The sequence below is a fragment of the Phaethon lepturus genome, unplaced genomic scaffold, assembly GCF_000687285.1.
Source record: "Phaethon lepturus isolate BGI_N335 unplaced genomic scaffold, ASM68728v1 scaffold16201, whole genome shotgun sequence".
In the NCBI taxonomy this organism is placed as follows: Eukaryota; Metazoa; Chordata; class Aves; order Phaethontiformes; family Phaethontidae; genus Phaethon; species Phaethon lepturus.
The window spans coordinates 61,094-80,719 of NW_010517167.1; the positions used below are offsets into that span (position 1 = coordinate 61,094).

The window sequence follows — 19,626 nt, forward strand, 5'->3', positions numbered from 1 at the left end:
TCTTACTTGAGCACAGGCATTGTTTGAAAAAGTACTATATGCTGCGACTGCAGGTCGTAAGACAGAGCAAGAACGAACACATACGTCTGAACAAGTTTTCCGTTTCCTCTCATTGGAGTGACAGTGAATAAAGATGACGAAAATTGCAGCATGTGAATACTAGTGTAATTACTGAATAGTTCCCCACATAATTATGCAAAACAGATCTATCCATAAGTTAATGTAGCCATTTTCTTTTTGAAACAGGATTTTCATGCCAGCCATCAGTCACCCCAAAACACAAACCTTTGATAGCTTAAGCACACAGAATTTGGTCTGCAATATAAGCAATGCATGTGAGTAGAAATAAAGGTTTAATTGAACAAAATAACGTACTCCACTAGGGAGAACACATTTTGCCCAAAGTAAAAACTGATGTAAATAAATGGAGACTTGACTATTTGATAAATAGAGCCCCAAAGGTTATATGTTTACTGAACGAATATAAATATTGTACGTGATGTAGATTTTTTTTTATTTGACTAGAAACACTAATTGCTTTCTAAATAATATTCTTTCCTTTCAAACTGTGAGGTCTCATTTCTTTTACTGCAATACGTAACCAATTACCTAACAAAAATGTTTACATTAATCACAATGACTCTATATTTTAGCTTTTATACCACCAATTTTATTTTTGCTTAGAACTGAACTCCCTCAGGCATTCTTTCATGCCAACTGTTAATTTCTATCAGTGATAAAGTTCCCTTAAGCTTCTTTTAACATCTACTGGACATGACCTCATAAAATTTAATGCCATTCATTAACCCCAAGCACTTAACTTTACACAGTAATGTCAGGCATCTGACTTTTCAGTGCATGAGAAATCCAAGTGGGAACCGTTTGAGAGATCCAAATTACAAATCATTTGAGTAGCAGAAAAAGTGGCAATAAGCAATATTAAAGGGTGACTCAAGACTTGAGCAAAAGTAGGGTTCTTGCAATGCCTTGTATCTAGAATTACAAAACATTTATACAAACAAGGAAGAGGCTGCAACGTGATCATTTCAGCTTGTTAGCGGACTGAAATTCAGAGCTGGGGCTGAATGCCAGTTTTTTAACACTGTCTGAAGCAGATATGATGTGCAGTCATGGTTCCGCAGGTGTCCAGTAGCCTTCAGGCATTTCGGAAAAGCAGAGGTGCTTGGACCACCTTACATTCTGCGAGGCCATGCACAAGTAAGACTGGGATAAGCCAGAAGCAGCAGTTTCTTCAAAGTGCTCCTCCCTTTCTTCCTTCAAGAGCTTTGCCTAGGTTTAGCTTTAGACTGTGGTGGTTGTTCTGATTTTGGTTACGTACCAAGAAAGCTTTCGGAGGGACAGCACTGTTTTTATTTTCCCTGAGATGCACAGATGGGTGATGTCTGCTTAACTCATTTAACCATATTTCCCAGTGGCTTCACACATGTTGGAGAAAATGTGGAAAATTCTAGAGGTGAATGAAAAAAAAAAATACTTAGCAACAATTTTCTGGCTTCTCTTGGGCCATTCACGGACATTCCTTGTGGGGAGTGGAAACTGAGTGACAGCCTGTCAAGACCCTGACTGTAAAAAGGGCGCACTGTTGGGGGGATGGTGTGTGTGTGCTTTATTTTCTATTTCTGTTGGCTCACGAGATATCTAAGCATCCTCTGTGAAAAAGGGCAGTGCTATGCAGCTACAAACATGGTCCATCAGAGTTCCTGATAGCAATCTGCTTCTTCAGCTCTGTTATGCAAAATCCCCTCCCCTAGTCTGTACACAGCGCTCGCTTTTTCTTGGTGTCACAGGCTGTTACATTCTGGGTTAAGCAGTTGATGCTGATGAAGCAAGGATCATCTTAACGTTTCTATACAAATTATACAAGGTAGCTATAAATTGCTCCATGAGAACCCACGTGAGATTTGATGCTGATGTCTCTAAGTGCTACAAGTTTATTTATTTATTTTTAAGCAGCAAAAAGAGCTGGTTTTCGGAAATGCGCAGTAACTTCTGAATTTACTGATCTTAACTGGGAAATACATTCTCTGCTACCCTATAAATCTAAACAGATGGACGTAATTTTGCTCAAGCTTTATTTCCACAGAAAGGTATCTCTAAGTGAAAGGCTGGTATTACAGAATTGAAGTTTTCACTTGTTGAACCACCGTGATCTCTGATACCAGCCCCATCTCAAGTTTCTCAGAATGACTATTTTAGCTGTAAACCACACACAACTAAAATCTACAGTCAATACACACTTCATACTATTGAAAATGTTTTTGCATCTTGCCTGCCACTGGTCTAAGATCACTTTAGCATAATTGTAGTGTGATGCAACATCAGTGAGTACGCATCAGTTGGAAAAGTTTTTATTGCCTAATAGCAGGGAATGGTAATAAAGCAGATGTACACCAGGCCACAGGACAATGGCAACCAATTGGTCTGTATTTGGCAAAGCAAAGTATTAATGTTTTATAAACACAAAGTGTGTTATATACTTTTCTAACAATACGGATGTAAATCTCTGCACAGCATAAACACTTGTGCTGATCAACATAAAGATGCTGCTGTGATAGGTACTTTGAAGTTGTAGATAAGAGCTCAAGCTGTACGGTGCCAACAAAAATGGAAGTTTATAAAGAATCACTGCCAGACTCTTAAATGTAGTAGCCCTTGTGGGACTTTCTGTAAAATAAATAGTAATTACCTTCAATGCAGAATGCATTTACAAAAATAAATATACTGATGCACATACCAAAACTCAGATAACTCAAGTTTTTTACTTACGAAGCAAACTTGAAAACCTGTAAATTCTGAGTAAAACAAATCTCAGAGTAATCTTTGGTTCACCACCACCTAAAATGCAGTGCCCAAGTATGTATACACGTGCATGCACATACACAACAGCTCCAATATACATACACAAACACTACGATCTTAGTGTGAGGGCATCTACCCTGTAGACAATTTAATCAATATCTCAAGTGACACCCACACGTGCCTGCACACACAAAAGCAGATGTGGCATTAAGATTTACAAAGTTATTGAAACTTTTAACAAGTAAAATGCATCTTTACTTAGCTACACCAGAATGAGGAATAAAGGGGTTTACATATGTTCCAATTCTAAACCTATCAATCAAACCCATGTTATTCCTTTGGGAGCTTATTTACATGCATATTTATCAGCCTCACATGCTAATTCCCTGCTGTTTTATGCCTGCGAGGCATGTTTATGAGTCATAATTGTTGATCTCATTTGATGTATTTCACTGAAGTAAGACATTATTCAGTTATGTGGCCTAATGTCAATGAATTACGATGACCTGATCTTCGAAATGCAACTTGCTCTTTAATTTTTATTAGAGCATAACTTATTCAGAAGAAGAAATACACTAAAATGGAAGATTACATGCTTTTGTAGTCATTTTACTTAAACATCTTATTTTTAAAACACTCCTCCCTACCTCTAGGCAAAGTTTTAATAGTGCAATTCATAAACACTAAATGAAAAGAATTTTTGCCTGAAATTAGTACTTATGTCTCAGAGTGGGACCTTTTATAGGTTTTTCTGTTTTGTTTTAACCAGCCACAAGACAGGCCGCTGGAGCACTGACATACGGTTTGTAAAAGAAAAAAAACAGACCCAATCCAAAGCCCTCAAATTATGCTTTGCTTTAACTTCATGAAAACTGAAACCAGATCCAGACTTAGGAGCAACTGGTAAATAAGAACTACTAAAGTAAGTTAAAGTCCCAGAACTGCATCTTTGATGCAAAATGGGGTCAATTTATAAACAGAAAATCACTTGATGGTCAAAGAACAGACCTAAGCAGGGGAGTAATTACAAGGGGTACAAACTTCTTTGTGGTGGCTTGGATTGAGCCATCAATTGCTATCTCGGTGGCAAGCAGAAAGGGGACTGGGAGGCAGCTGAACACGGTACTTGTACAATTCTGCTCCTTTCACAAAGACCCATACCAGTCTTCCAACGCCTCCAGTAATCTTTAGAGGTTTAAATTACCTGAAAAAGATCCGATTAATAGAATTTCTCAGTAACAATGCCTTTTTTCCTCATGCAATTACAGCATGAAGGAATCGAAACAACAAAGTAACTGGTTACTTTTATTCTCTTGCAGCAAAGACTTGGTATCTTTATAGTAAGCACCCACACTGCAGGATCTACAGTGTAAGTGGCCTCTTATGCTAGGCTAACAGAAGATTACCACTGTAACATAATTTACTACATGGTTTTCAGATGTCACCACTTCCTATCTTAAGATTCAGCATTGTTTTAATGCATTTATTATCATTTTGTTATGTATACCAAAAGTAACTATCAATTGACAACTGATTTCAGCTTCACAAAAATCAGAAGCATCTGACTTCCGTATTTGAATTAAGAGATTGTCATAGTTAATACAATGTTCACATTTAAGTTCATCTTTATGTATTAATCAAAAAAATCCCACTTAAGTATGTTCAAAAGTTTCAAAGTTGCTGCTCTGAGATTCGGCTTTAGCAAGGAACAGAATAAAATGCAAGAAAGAAAACTGTATTTAGCCAAATAATGCAAATGCCAGATAGCAAATGCAGGCTCATTTTTCCACAGGAATCTCAAACTGAATAGGACAAATATGAGTAAGTGTCTTTGAAATTGCAGAAAACCTGAAAGTATCTTCCTAAACCTGCAATATTTAGAGGACTTGTAGTATCATAAATATCATATTAATTCCAAGATGAAAAATCTGCAGCAGATTTTTCGGGCCCAGGATTAAATCTGTGGTTTTCATGTATAGCAGTTTTTATAACAAGAATCTTTTTTTCCTGGAAAAATTAAATATATGAAAAAGAGCCACAGACCATTTATATACTTTATATAGCATATATAGACTTCATATAGCAAATATAGGCTTTACATGCTATTTTTTAAAAAGCCAAGGAACATTTAATACAGGGTTTATATCATATGTCTCCAAATCAGAAATTTGCTTCTGATATGAGTATGTTACAACCCAACTTCTTAAAAAAATAATATTCTCTACTTGGACAAATAGGTATTCTAACAGCACAGTTACAAGGGTGTAACTTTACTTCATGCAAATGCCACAACTAAAATTGTGATGTGTTCACCAAATTTATAAAATACATTAAATTTAATCCTGCAGAAAAATGTCAATTTTAATTCCCAAATTTTTGAAACAGAAGTTTTCACTGGTTATAGCCACAGGAACCCCAAAAGAGAGCTACAGTCTTCCACAGTATAAGCTCTGATTTACATGACTCCTTCCTTTCAAATTCAAATAAGCAAAAGACACCAATTAATTTGCCAGCGTATTTTGGTTTTGTTTTTTTGTTTTGTTTTGTTTTTAGAATAGCAACAATTAATGTTGCACTTTTTCTGGCAGTAAAATCTCAATCTTAGTGTAGCCGATAATGTTGTAGACACCTAGCTGTGGTAATTCAGAATGGAGCTCTGTACACTTTTGCAAAGGAGTATTTTCTTTCATACTTCAATAAAGAATGAACCAGTATTGGGCCACAGAAGTTTGGAGGTGGCTCTGTGGCTCAAGATGCTTCTCTCTTCCATTAAGATAACATCTGTTCTGCCCACCAGTCAGCAAATCAAATTTCATGAGAATTCATCTCTGTGCAAAGTAGAAATGCCCACTAATAGACAGATTTATGTTCCATTGCTCCACCCTTTAAATAGTTCAAATAAAAAGTAAACAAAACCAACAAATATTACAACTAACATAGAGAAAATGTATCCCACTACAATGAAACTCAAACTTTTTCACATCATTGAAAACATATTTTCACATGTATTACATGAGAACTCTATCCCTTCAATTGCACTTAGTACTGAAACACTATACAGTATGTTTTTCCTAAGGTTAAATCATTGATTTCATTACAAATCCGATTTCTCAGAAGAAAAGAATTATCACCACCATAAAAGCTTTATCTGGATGAAGCTTGTGCCTTTTAACTTCTAAGGAAGATCAAGAATAATAATTTGTAATGGGATATCAAAATTTTAGTGGATAAATTTATCATACAGGCTACTTGCTAATATTTTGGTTACATGGTCCCAGTTGCACTAAACTGAATGGGCTTTCTTCAAAAATTTGAGTGCAGTCACCCTATCCCGAAGTTTATGCATTATTGTTTATCACTCGTATCCAAGCAGAAGCATTTAACTGCCAGCTGTTTGTACAGAATTAAGATATTTAAGAGAAGAAAATTAAAGCATTTTTTTTTGTTTGGATGGTTGTTTTTTTTAAGTGGCCATTATAGTTTACTTACATTAAATTTCATTTTTAACCTTCCCACCTACTTTCTATGAAATATCAGAGACAGGTATTCTGTTTACCTCTACAGTAGCTGCAGGGTAAACATGAAGGTACCACTGTATTCACTGGTTTGCAAAGTACACTGAGCAATATGTCAAGCCAGGTAATGCCCCCAGTGCCTAATAAAAAAGTGAAACAGTAAAAGCAGTGTGTAGTGCTTACTTTAAAAAAAAAATCTCTTAAGAAGTTTTAGTATTTTCCCTCTTTTTAGGACAGGAGCTGGCAATGCTGAGATACAAAATAGTGAAATAAACAACCACAAACAAATCAACTTTGATCACTATTTCATTAAGCTGGAGTAGCATTCCTTAAACATGTGGCCAAATCATGTTTTAATAGTAACACCCATATACATCTGTTCTGAGCGACCATTTACCAAAGTTTAGGGAATAGTTTAACATATTCAAAACATTTTAAGCTTATCTGATTGCTCATAATACTGAAAAGGTGACAAAGAGCTGCGTCTTCTAAAATATTTTTCATTTCCATTACAAAAAATTCCAAAGCTGACAAGTGCTTATTATTTTAAGTTTGTATAAAACATGAAAAGTTTGTGTGTGTGCTCTGACATGTACCAAATTTACTCTTTTTTTAGTGAATTGGCTACCTGCCTCACAAAAATTGGCTGAAAGAAAGCAAGAGCTGAAGGATGGCATTGTCACTGAGGCAGTGTCCTGGACCTTGATGATCTGCGTCCAGTTTGCTGTCCTGTTAATAGACTTTTTTTATGAACTAGGAATATCTTTTCACCTGCTTCAAATTTCTTCTTGCATGAGAACATATGGTCTAGTTATTTTTCCTATGGCAATTATGAGAATTAATTTTGTAGCTTCTTTGGTATATGACATCTTCTAATAGGATAAAGTAAGCACATAGATGCAAAGCAAACATCCCAAGTTCCGCTTCCCTTTTTAAACAGATCAAGCCATGGAGCACAAACTGCATCATAAGCTTGTGTGATTGTCACAAATAGTGAAAATAAATCTAATTTGGTATATCCTTTTGTGTCATTTGTACTGCCGTTGAAACATCATAGTCACATGGTTACCGATGCAGTGATCTAAACATCTGACATGATGAAAAAGCTGAACAGGGATACTTATGAATAACTAAAAGATACTCTAGATCTGACAGAGTGTTCAATCTTGTCATAGAGTGTGCATGTATATGTACATCCATATAAATCTCAAGCTTAAAATATTTAGAAACAAAACCCAGCAATAGTTCACTTACACAAAACAAGATTTAAGCATAAGCTCACACACATCACATGCATTTGAAATGGGATGTTCCTTACTGAGTATTTAGACAATGGGTTAGTTTGCTATTTTGTTGACTGTGGGGAAAGACAGACAAAAGCAGAAAGGCCGTGCACCCTTCTCCCACTCCCCCATTTCAGCACTCAGTTTTGTTTAGAGATATTTAAAAAGTCACTTATATGCACTCTGCCTCTGCGTGGCCAAATCCTGACACCAAATGCTTGAAATCTGAACACTACCAAAACTGAGGAACTCCAAGTAACTAACCGCAATCCAGCACCTTGGGCTAAATTACTGCTTCCCTCAGACAATAAAGGGCACTCAGGCTTGTTACCTTTGCAGTCTATTGGAACCTAGCCATTAAATTTAACAGGACCAGGATCGGGTCCCTGACTTCTTTGACATCAAAGAGACATCTTTCACAGCCATTTTGCTAGAAATAATTAAAGCTGATTAGTAATAATAAGGTACCTTAACTAAAAAGGTAAACAGTGGAGACATTTATTATTAAAGTAAGAAAAGAAAATTAAAATAACCTGCAACACTTTTGTGTGTGCAATTCATCAGGAAACGATGTAAAAGAACAAAAACAAACGTTGGCTCATTCCAGAGGTTCTTTGTCATCATTAACGTATTCAGGTTTTCACAGCTGAATTGCTATACTTTGAAAAGATTTTCATGAAAGGAAACTCAAATTCAACGTTTAAACAAAGCTGTCAGGTTACCAAGATTCATATTTGCTTGTATGTCCAGAAAATGTTTCCTCCTTTTTAAACAACCCTCTAGGTTAGAAGTATTATTATTCCTTTGCTCTCGATTTGTAAACAACCGAAAATAAGCTTTTGTTAAGCAGCACACATTTATTTACTTATTTGCTATTGCGAAGCTGAAACCAGCAGTTAGAAATATCTGTTCCAAAGCGGAGGTGAAAATACCTGGTACGGATATTTTACTTCATTACTAGTTCTGTTCCTCAAATTGATACAAATGGCCTCCTTCTGTTTCTGTCTGTCTGCTTGCCTGATCGGTGGAGCTAATTGTCAGAGCTGGGGAGATCTCCTATACCTAAAGAGAAGATATGCAGTTTGTAACCTGCTTAATTTGCCTTATGTCCTGGATGGCCCTCAGTATGTTGTTCATTAAAGCATCAGCTGTTTCGGTTGTAGCAGTGGCAACCTAAGCATAGGCCTATTTTTCTTTGTTAAAAGGCCAGATTGTCAATAAATAAGATGCATCTCACCAGATAATTTCTTACCACTTAAAATAAGTACGATGGTGCTTTATTCCGCTCCCCTTCCACACCTCTCAGTTTTGCACGCCCGAAGAGGACAAGGACAGGGATAGCCAAGGAAGCTAAAGAATAAGGCTTATTAGTCAATCAGAAGCCTAAAATTGAAGCTTTGCAGCATCACTTCGCACTTAAGTGAAAGTAGGCTGAACTCTTCCCTTTTTAAAATAAGAAATTGCAGATCTTTATACATGTCCACATATATGAAAGACATGAAAGATCCTGTCTGTGCTGACATATTTCTGTTATATAGAGCAGTCAATTTCTAATACAATCAAATCTGTGGCAGTTAAACTCGTTCAAAATGTTTTAACATACATTTAATCTCAGATACAGAGGTCTGTAACATCAGCTAGCTGCACGCAATTCACAGCCTGCTTTGTAAATTACAATCTTTAGTACGTCAGGACAGAAGTGAACTCAAACATTTAATTATTATCCTGTACCAATCATGCTGGCCTCAGCTAGAATTCTGATTTACTAGTCTTTTATTATACATACACAAGTACAATCAAACTTGTACAGTTCAATTTTTTTTAATTAAGAGAATCTGCCTTTTCCATATGTAGGAGATACAGCCATTTAACATAATTTGATCCTTGCCTGGAAACACTTAATATGTGAGGTGTTTACAGGTAGTAACCTTCATGTTATATTTTTGTATCAAGTCTGAGTAAAACATTCAAAGAATGATTCCATTCTCATCGTTAGCTTCTGTATAACTTCTAATAATGAGCTAGTTTTAACATACTTTTAATTACATTTACAGAGGTCATAGTAAAAAAGATTATTCTGGTTTAATTTTGTTGTTCAGTAGGTTACTATAGTTAAAATGGAAATTTCTGCTTGCTATTTTAAACTCCTCTAAGCATGTAAAATTTACTTTAAAAAATCTTTTTTATTCAACTTGCATAATTTCATTTTATACCACATGTATTACACTACAGGTATACTAGGAAATGAGATGCGAGCCAACTAGTTGAGCTTTAACCTGGATTTAGGAAAAGCTAGGAAAAGAAAAAGAAATGCTGAAATCAGCTTTTCCCAAAGTAAGGTCACAAGGAGTTACTAGAAGAATGACATGAGGCTGACAAGTGATTTATGCCAGTGTTCGGGCAGGGCTGTATCTGGTAAGAACTGGAAACTCCCTGCTGAGATGAATGAACCGAGGTAGTGTGCCAATGTCATTAGTGAGAATGCTCTTATTTTCATACACTGATCTAGAGTAGAACTTTCAAAATTAACGTTTTAGGTTTCTTTTAGATCAACAGACATTGCTGTCCAAAAGGTCATCTCTAATATTTGCTTTATCAACTACTGAAGGCAATTCCCCTACATGATGTTTGTGCCAGTTACCCATGCCACAGTATAACCTCCAAGCTGACATTAATGTAATATGCAACTCATGCGCCACCAAAAAACCTGGAGCTACCAATTCCAGAGAAGAAAATCCAGCTCTGGAAGCTGGTAACCCACAAAACTCTGTCGGCTACTCACATTCGCTCCCACAGCTAAAAGTAATTTAAAATACTCCTGAAGTTCCTAAATATGAATTTGCAGCAAGGCATTGAACTCAAAGGGCTCAGAAACTGGCAAATTTCTAAGGGCACGTCAACACCCGTGCCAGTACAGTCTTTAAAAGGAAAAAAATGTACTGCGTGCTGGCAATTTTCAACTAACTTTATATTAAGTATATGTATTTTTATACATGCACAGTTCCGCCGTTAACTGATCTCTTAATAACAATGTATTTCTAATACAGCACAGAGAAGAGAAAATGAAGAGCTGTAGGGAAGGAGCTAGTGACAGGCTGAGTTAGCTCAAGACAGACTGTGTTGCTCCAATAGCCTTTGTCACAACAATCCTGTTGCTGCTCAATTAAAAGCAAGCTAAACGCTAGTTATTATTAATAGATGAATATTAAAATGCTTGTTATGTTAGCATATGGTGTTTGAAGATGTAAAAACCATTCTTGCTTTTATTCATCCAATACGAAGCGAACCAGAGCGAAGACAGCTCTTTCTCCTCGAGCATACCTGTGCCTTTGATGGACAAGCTGAGCCCAGGAGGAGAAGCACAAGGGTTTTGAACGAGGACCAACTAGCAACAACTGTGCTGGTGGGGCACACGGACGCTTTCTGCCTGAAGGGTAAAACTCGCCGATGAAGGACACAGGGCATTCTCAGGGCCTGGTGCAAACCATAGCATGAAATCCCGAAAGCGTTAAGAACGATCACAACCCTCAGCTGCTTCTGTTCCAATACAATGCGAAGAGGCTCTCTACTCCAATCTTGTCTTTTTAATGAAAACACAAAGTAGCGTGCATATTTAAAAGGGCTTTTAAAAACACAATGCTGTACTTCATGTACACGTCCCTCCCTGGAGAGAAGATGAAAGAACGCACATTACATGACACACATGATGTCATACAATTCACTATCAAAAAATATTTAATAAGAAAGTAGTTAGGCTTCAAGTACTCGCTGTATTTGCATTCTCAATCACTTTTACCTAGGTATGTACTTCTCACACAGAGGGGTCTAGATCTCTGTCTGTAGTTGTTTCTTTTAAATGTAACCACGAAAATGATCTCTAAAGACAAGAGACAGGGCAATCTGCATTAGCATCATCTCCCTGACTGAAGGAGGTTGTAAGGGCAAAAACCCCCAACTCATAACACTGAATAGCTACTGACTGATTAGGAGATAATGCAATTTTCTGACAGTAAAAATTCACTTAACCCTGGAACGAATGTGAAAGGATGCACCCAAGACCAAAACAATCCCATGTGAATTACAATTAAGATTTGGGGAAATTATTGGATAGCACATGGGTCCTGTTAGGTCCAGAGAAGGTGGCATTTGCTGTATTAATTCATTCCCCTCTGTTTTCTACGTTTTCCACATAACACTGATATAAACCAGGTATCTCAAACTCCACATAAGCTATACCTCTACATGGTAATACTTCCTAGTCGTCAGAGTGATAAGGTTAACACCAGAACAGCAAAATACTCCAAAGATGAGCAATGGAAACACACAGAATATGTTCAAAATGCAAATACTAATGTTCTTTTACCATGTCTCATTTTTTCATGGCAGCCTTGAGAATCAGGAGGGATGCAATGGTAAGTATGAGGTGGGCAACTTATCTATCTCAACTGGACTAATTTCAGTTGCACACTGCAGGAATCACCTTTGTCCTTCCAGCTATATCAGCCTTCTCTCTCCTCACCACCAACTACAACCTTTAGACATGAAATATCACCCCCCAATCTCCAAATCCAAAACACTCAGACCCATTAAAGGCTTCCCCTCATCTTCTATGAAGAACAAAGAACACATTACATTTTTCTATGTGAAGTATGCTATTAAATAATAGCTTGTACACTAATTAAAGCAAATGTAATTGTGAGAACACACTGACATTGTTAAAGTAAATTACCCAATTCGTTAATAGTTTCATTTCAAGTGACCTTAATTGTATTAATTGTGATATTGAGCAAATTAAATTGAAGAGTATTAAATGCATTGTTCCAGTCTGTCCTTAGAGGATCGACTTTCTCATTATATCAATGAAATGGGAATACTACCTACTATGCTCTTCAAAACTTGTGTCAGAATGTGGTGAATGCTACAACTTTGAGTAAAAATTCACAGCAGCTCAGAAACAGTCAACCTAGTTATACCGTTTCAATGTAATATAAACCTCAAGCATTTGGAAATGAACAAAATACTTTGTCAGATGCAATACAGAGGGAGAAGGTAGAAAACCAAAGTTTCTGAAATTTATCTTCATATATTCAGTATTTATAAAGTCTCTGTTGGACACAAAAAAAGATAAGATTCATCAGTTTCTCTGATAAAGATCCCTATTTCAGGGAGAATCATTCAAAAATATTGTTAGAATAAAATGAACAGTATCATGAAGTTTCTTAGAACACAAATGTAGCAAGATACCATCAACTTACTATAGTCAAAAGCAAATATAATAACGCACATATACATAAATGCATGTAAATTAAAATACAGAGAGATCCAAAAGATACAATCCAAAATTAAAATGTCTTAAAAGAAAAGAAACTTCCACTCGAAGTATCCGACTGCAAAAGTGAGAATCCCTGCCACAAATTTCTTACCAGCTATTAAAAATGCTATTTAAAAAAGCGTATGTGAGTACATATATGCAACGCACATTTTTCTATCTTGAAAAAAAAAAAAAAAAACCAGACACAAGGAAAAATAACACAAGCCAAATCAACCATCAGAAAAAGACTGAAATACTCTTATCTATTTTTTTGGAATATTTTAAAGGGTTAGAAAAAAGATCTTGACTGTCAATTAGTTAACAGCCTATCCTGAATTTTTTAAACTTGCAAACGAGCATGTTCTCATAACTCATCATAACTCAAGATTCAAAGTTCCTCAGTTACACAAAATTTGGAGTTCTATGAACAGCCAGATCTTTCTTCAAATGACACTTACCTCATCTGTAATGCTTCACTTTTATTTGTTCAGCTAGGTAATTGTCTCCTGCCTAGTATTTGCAACATTAATACTCACAGCTGTTCCCAGTGAACCATGTCTTATTCTTCTCAGGCTGCTTCTCCAAAATCTAAATAATACTTTGAATTGTATGTCTGCCCTCCATTGCTAACAACCCTGTCCCAAATAAGCCACACACTCTCTCTATACCTTCACTGAGATTTTAAAAAAATAAAAGCACTAAGTACTACTAGACTCAATCACCATATTTCTGGAATCCCATCCAATATAACCTTCCAAGCTGACAGCAAATGAATGAAAAGTAGCCTATGCATGCAGTTTTCCAACCACCTATACTCATCAGCAATCCATGTATTTCTGAGATTTCTTTCATTTTATGAAAATGCCTTGTGAGAGAATTTCAAAATTCCAGCTGGACATGACATCTTTTGGTCCTCCATGAAGTTTTGGTATCAGTTGCACATACTAAAAATATAATACTTCATGTCTATTAACAAATCTGACTAGCTCTATGATTAAATAATTATTTTCAGCATCCTTATCAGTGATGTGCTTTCTATTTATTACCTCACCTCAGTGATGACTTCTATCATTTTGTCTCCAAGGTAATACTTTAAGCATTCAGCACAGCTTCAAAAAACGATTCAGATGTCCTAATAATCCACATAGATGTGTATAGAACATCACCGACTGATGGACCACCTCTTCTCCATATTTCTATGATACATGATACCGAAGACTTTAAGATACAGGTTTTCACCAAGTTGATTCTGTATCATGCCTGAAACTTGAGGCCAAGTTGAAATATCTTGTCTTGAAATACTTTTGTGAAGACAGTGATGGACAGACTGCATGGACAGAAACAACTGTCTACTTTGATGCAGACAAAGCATCAACCGTCTAAGCATATGCTTTACTTAAAATGAAATATTAAAACTTCAAGGACTTACTTTGGATATATAAAGTTTCAAATTAAAATGCAGTATGTGTTTCACAGTAAAAAAAAAAAACTATGAAGATGAAATGGGTGCTTTATATAAAATATTTACATAGATAGAACATAAAAAATGTACCATAGTTGGTAACCTTTATGACTTGGGGAACCATGTATTTACATATCTTTATCTTCGCATGTGCATATGTGTGTGTTGTGTATATATTTTTAACAGTTGACAGCTGTTTTAGAGCATACAGAGATGCCAAGCTGAATGAGGGTCTTGATTACTTCAAGATTAGCTATCTAAAGTTTCTATTCATTTTAAGTGTTGTTAGTGCGAAGAGTCATTAGTCACTTCCTTGTCTCATAGAACATCAGCATACATTTACATTGTTAATGAACATTTGGGGTAAATGAATTAATGGCACTTTTAAACATTAATTCAATACTAATAACTTTGTATGTCATAGAAATGTTAAGGTTGGGATAAAAATGAGAAACCTTTTCAGTCAAGGTAACTAATCGCTTCTGGGCACAATAAAGGGTAAAATTAATCTACAGTGTTTTTTTAACAGGGTAAAAATCTTGTTTTTTCTTGAAACAGAGTTGAGAGAATTACCAGTTATTTTTTTAAGGATAAAAATCAGAAGAAAATGCTTATCTTTTTCTTGATTGGGGTAGACTAGAAGCAAGCGGTATTTCATTTGGAAAATGGTTTTTATTTTAGGTTATTGCGAAAGATTATTTTCAAGCTTCTAAAAATATGTACAAAAATGCATTTAGTTTATCAAACTAAAATGGCTCCATATCGTTAAGATGTCATATTTAACAGAGGAGGAACACTGACCTAGAAGAGCTATTTGATTTAATCGTCGTGTTTTAAAATACTTTGCCCTAGATCTTCAGTCTCATTTTCTAACATTGAAAAAGCTTTATAAACCAATGAAGAAAACAATGAAAAAAAAAAAAATTAGCTCAAAGGGACAATGACGTTTTACCAATATATTTTAAAGCAAAACATCAGCTTCTTATAAACTGAAGGAATAAACCTAACTAAGCATAACTTGACATAGCTTTTTTAATAAGCACTAGTAAACAGAAGATTTATAGACGGATACACTCACATGGAGTACCTGATCTGGGTAAGGGACTTAGGAAATGTGACAAAGTTGTTTCAACTCTGTAATTTAAAATAAATTTTTTATTTTGCCCTCCTGGTACATGTGTTCAATGACTGGAAAATTACAGGTAGTTAAGGTGCCACTGTATATAACTGAGTACTTGAGGAATGTTTTCATGACAAGGACGAGCTTTCTCGTTAAGCTTATCACTTTCTTCGAACCAACTATACTGTCACTACTAGCAAATAAGTAGGAAAGACAGGCAACACAGACATGCATTGCATTATGCAAGCAGTTTGTTCTCACTGTTCATTAGAGCCTTCCAAATACTGCACTTAATTAATTTACTGTAGGTTACATACTAATTTCTACTTTTAGAGCCTGTTCATTCTATCTCAACTTTCTTTTTTTTCCTCAAACAATGATATAGGTGCTGAGTCAAGCAAAAAAAAAGGAGAATCAGACTTTTTATTTTCATAATGTCACTCAAAATAACACACTGAAGTTTATTGCAGAATTAAAAAAAAAGGAAAATTGAAAAAAATCCCTAAAGCCAAAGCAGTGTTAAGAGCCCATGCTTGAGAAAGTAACATAAAGCCATGCTGCATATCAATATTCTTATGCTGAAGTCAGTGTTTGGTTTATGATTAAAAAAAGGTGACAGAGCATTAAACATTTGGCTAATATTTCTGTCTGTAATTGGAAGTTGACTTTTTGTGGTTTTCATTAGTGTCAGGGCGTTCTACACATACTCTGTGAAATGTTCTTTAAGTTGCCCTGTTCAACTTCATTGAGAGAGTTAAACAAATTATGACAGGTACAATTATTGTGACACACTTATATAAGATTTCTAGGTATAAAGTAAAAAAAGTACAGAAATACAAAACTCACCTTCCCCTGGCTTGTTCAAATAACTCTGCAAGGGATCAATGCCTATTTCTTGTTCCTCTGTTTGCAAAGGGTGACTGGTTTCCGAGACAGAATGATACATATTGGCAATGGTAAATTCCAACCAAAAGGTATTTATCTGGAGGAAAAAAAAAACCGAGAAACAAACACTTCAGTGTTCAGCTATTTTTCAATCACACAAGTCAATAGCAAAAATGTTTAAAACCTTTCCTTATTTTCCAGGCGTAACATCACCATTAGGTGTCTAATAGCAGAACAATTGCATTTCCATTCAAATGTTTTATTATTTGGAGTCCAAAAGAATTGTTATAGTACCTCCAACTATCACACTGCAAGTAAAAGTTCAAGTGTGGTTTCAACAGACTTTAGAGTGGGGCAGGAGCCTCTTTCCTTCCTTCTTCTAGCTTCCCCAACTCATCTTTCAGTCTGCTTCCAGGGAGAACTGATACTAGACTAGTCCTTGGGGATTATGCAGATTATAGAGCAAAGCTGAGGTGAGACTCATCATCATCACTCTTGTGGACCCAGGACCTCTTTTCCCAGAAAAACTTCCTTTTACCCATTTCTTTTTCAAAAGTGATAGGTCAAGTATAAAGTAACAGTGAGAGGGATGCAAACATACAAAAAGAGAGAATGAGATAATATTGACTGGTATGATGGCTGATTTTGGTTTTATCAAGACTTATATTAACTTTCTAGAAAGATGGTGTTAAGGAAGCATTTGAAGAACCCATAAGTAGCTAGCTAGGGAATATTTACACAGCAGTTCTTCCAAAAGAGAAGGGCAATAGGGGAGAAAGCACAAAACCGAAACCCCAGGAACTAAGTGATGCGGGTTCATCATCACAGGCTGCTGAATGGCATTCACATAGTTCTTGTTCACTTACGTGATAACAATGTTAGAAGTTCACAGGAGGAGTGTCGGAAGCCGACAAGGCTGTAACAAGTAAGAGGATGCCAATAAAAGGGTGAAAAGCAGATGGTGTTATGGTCAGAGCAATAAGAAGGAAAAATGACCTTTCCAGTGCATTAACAGCACAAGAGTACATTTGTCAAGACTGTGTTTTGGTCACTATACAGCAATTTATTAACTTGCGACACAGAAGAACTATGCCAGCCAAACAGGTTTGATTTGCCCAAGCACACGAAGTGGCTACCTATGACTGCCAGCTGAGTTTTAAATACCACTTACTGTAACTGCTTAGTTTACAAGAACCATAACTTTCTAAGCGCAAGAAAATTATATTTAAAAAAAATATACAAACATAGACTTTCACTTTCAGGATTGGTGTATTATCAATTGGAAATCACTTCAATTACGTTTTTCCTTTGGTTCTTACAAGGCATGGCATTGACCATATATGCTTTATACCTTCAGTTTACTGTCAATAAACGAAGGGGAGCTGGGATTCTTAAGACCTTTCCAGTTTTATACACTATTCATCTGCTTCATTTTCCTACTAAGTTATGTGGAAAAAACCCCCACCCCACCTAAGTAATAAACAAAGCTAGTTGGGCCGCTGTAAGGCAGTTCCTTCACACCAATGCACCCAGGCTGTTTCCAGAAGGACGCTCTCAGCTGTATTCCCTGAGGGTTTTGTCCTTTATGTGCCCCAGCACCTGTGTTAGTGTGGTACTGAAATGATCGCACCATCATCTCTCACTACCTTTTAGCTAGAAGAGAACATGTAAAGCTCTTGGGAACAAGGAGCCAGGACTCAAGGGAAGGTAGCACTGCCTGCTTTTGCAGTGGTACACCCTTATGTCACATTATTACAATCATACGATAAAACACACCACTAAAATACAGAATTGCCTTGAACAACTCTGTACTAGCTCAACAAAACATATTATGAATGCAAGTACACATCATGTGTTTCCTATGTAATTTATAAGCCATAATCATGAAAAATGCATGAATGGTAACTTGGAGAAAAACATCTATAAACTTGCTAGCCACTTAAATAACATTTCAATGTATACCTGCAGTCTAACGGCTATGTAACATACAGATATGTTTATAACTACCTGATATCTTACATAAATAAATTAAAAATTCAAAAGAATTTATGTGAAAAAAACACACCCAAATAAACACAAAAAACAACTTTGCAGAAAGAGACGTTTATAATTTTCTCCTGCTGGAATTTTAGTTGCTGTTCTTGTTCCCTTTGCTATATCATTGTAATTACCTTTCTAATGATCTGTTGATTTTGTCTTCGCAAAAATTAAAAGCTTATTTTGAACTGTGCTGCTAGTGTTTAACTTTTCATTTTTACGGTCATTCAGACATTGGTACATGATGTGACCAAGGCACAACCCTGAGTGCCTTTCAAACTGAGAACCAGGCAGAAAATGACCTTACCAGCCTTTGTAAGTTGTAGCAGCCACCACCTAGTTAAAACACATTATGGTTCAGACTTACACTGTCTTACACCCATAACATGGTATGAAATTAGCTCTAGTAAGTTGGTTCTACCTTTTCCTGTTCTGTATCTACCTTCTCTCTTTTTAAATACTCCCCAAATGCCATACTTTTAAAGTAAATTATGGCTCTTATATGTTGTACAGACGGTTAGAGCAGTTTTAAACAGCTGAATAGATTTACTTTTGATACTTGCACAGTGATTTAATCAGTTACTTGTGTTTGTTTACAGATACATTTGATTAGTGTTAAAAAAAAAAAAATCACCACCTATTAGTCTTGTCACTCCTTAGTCCAAGCAATTTTCTTTACAGCTTTATACTTAAGTTCTTTTCAGCTCTTCTCTTCTAACAAAGAGCAAAGAGAACTATTAAACAAATACGATTACACTTGGGATCTTAATCTCAGGCAGATTAATTCTTTACAGGTTTGTGGTTGATTTGTAATGGCCTATAGCATATTGTTCATATTAAATAAAGTGCTATTTAAAAACATTCTCAATGTGAAACAATAAAAATGTTATAAAAATCTGAAATTAAAATATTAGATTACAAGACTCAATACTATCTACTTAAACCCTAACATCTCAGTCAAAGCTAAAAGTGACTCTCTCACCTATTCCTACTTTTTTTTTCCTGCAAAGATGAAGGGCTACAAAAACCAAAGACCAGGCACCCTTCCCAGCACTGGGAGTTCAACTATTCTTCAATATACATGAAAAAATAATTAAGGCTGCATATGAAACATTTATCTAGTAAGGGGAATGAAAAGAGAGACTAATCCACTCATGAGCCCAAGGAAAAGACAGGCATATAATCTCCTTGTC

The 19,626-nt window shown here is 35.8% G+C and overlaps 1 protein-coding gene across 2 annotated transcripts in view; it reads right to left on the reverse strand.

Annotated features, from left to right (window-relative positions):
- LOC104627904 (TBC1 domain family member 5-like) overlaps window positions 1–16,487 on the reverse strand; it is a 65,558-nt gene extending 49,071 nt beyond the window's left edge. Inside the window, exon 1 of one of the 2 annotated variants that reach the window (XM_010296306.1) lies at window positions 16,358–16,487. In XM_010296306.1, coding sequence (XP_010294608.1) covers window positions 16,358–16,457 — 100 coding nt within the window. In that variant the 5' untranslated portion in view covers window positions 16,458–16,487. The remainder of the gene's footprint in view (window positions 1–16,357) is intronic. The other variant, XM_010296307.1, reaches the window with a different exon arrangement.
- Window positions 16,488–19,626: the final 3,139 nt, after the last annotated feature.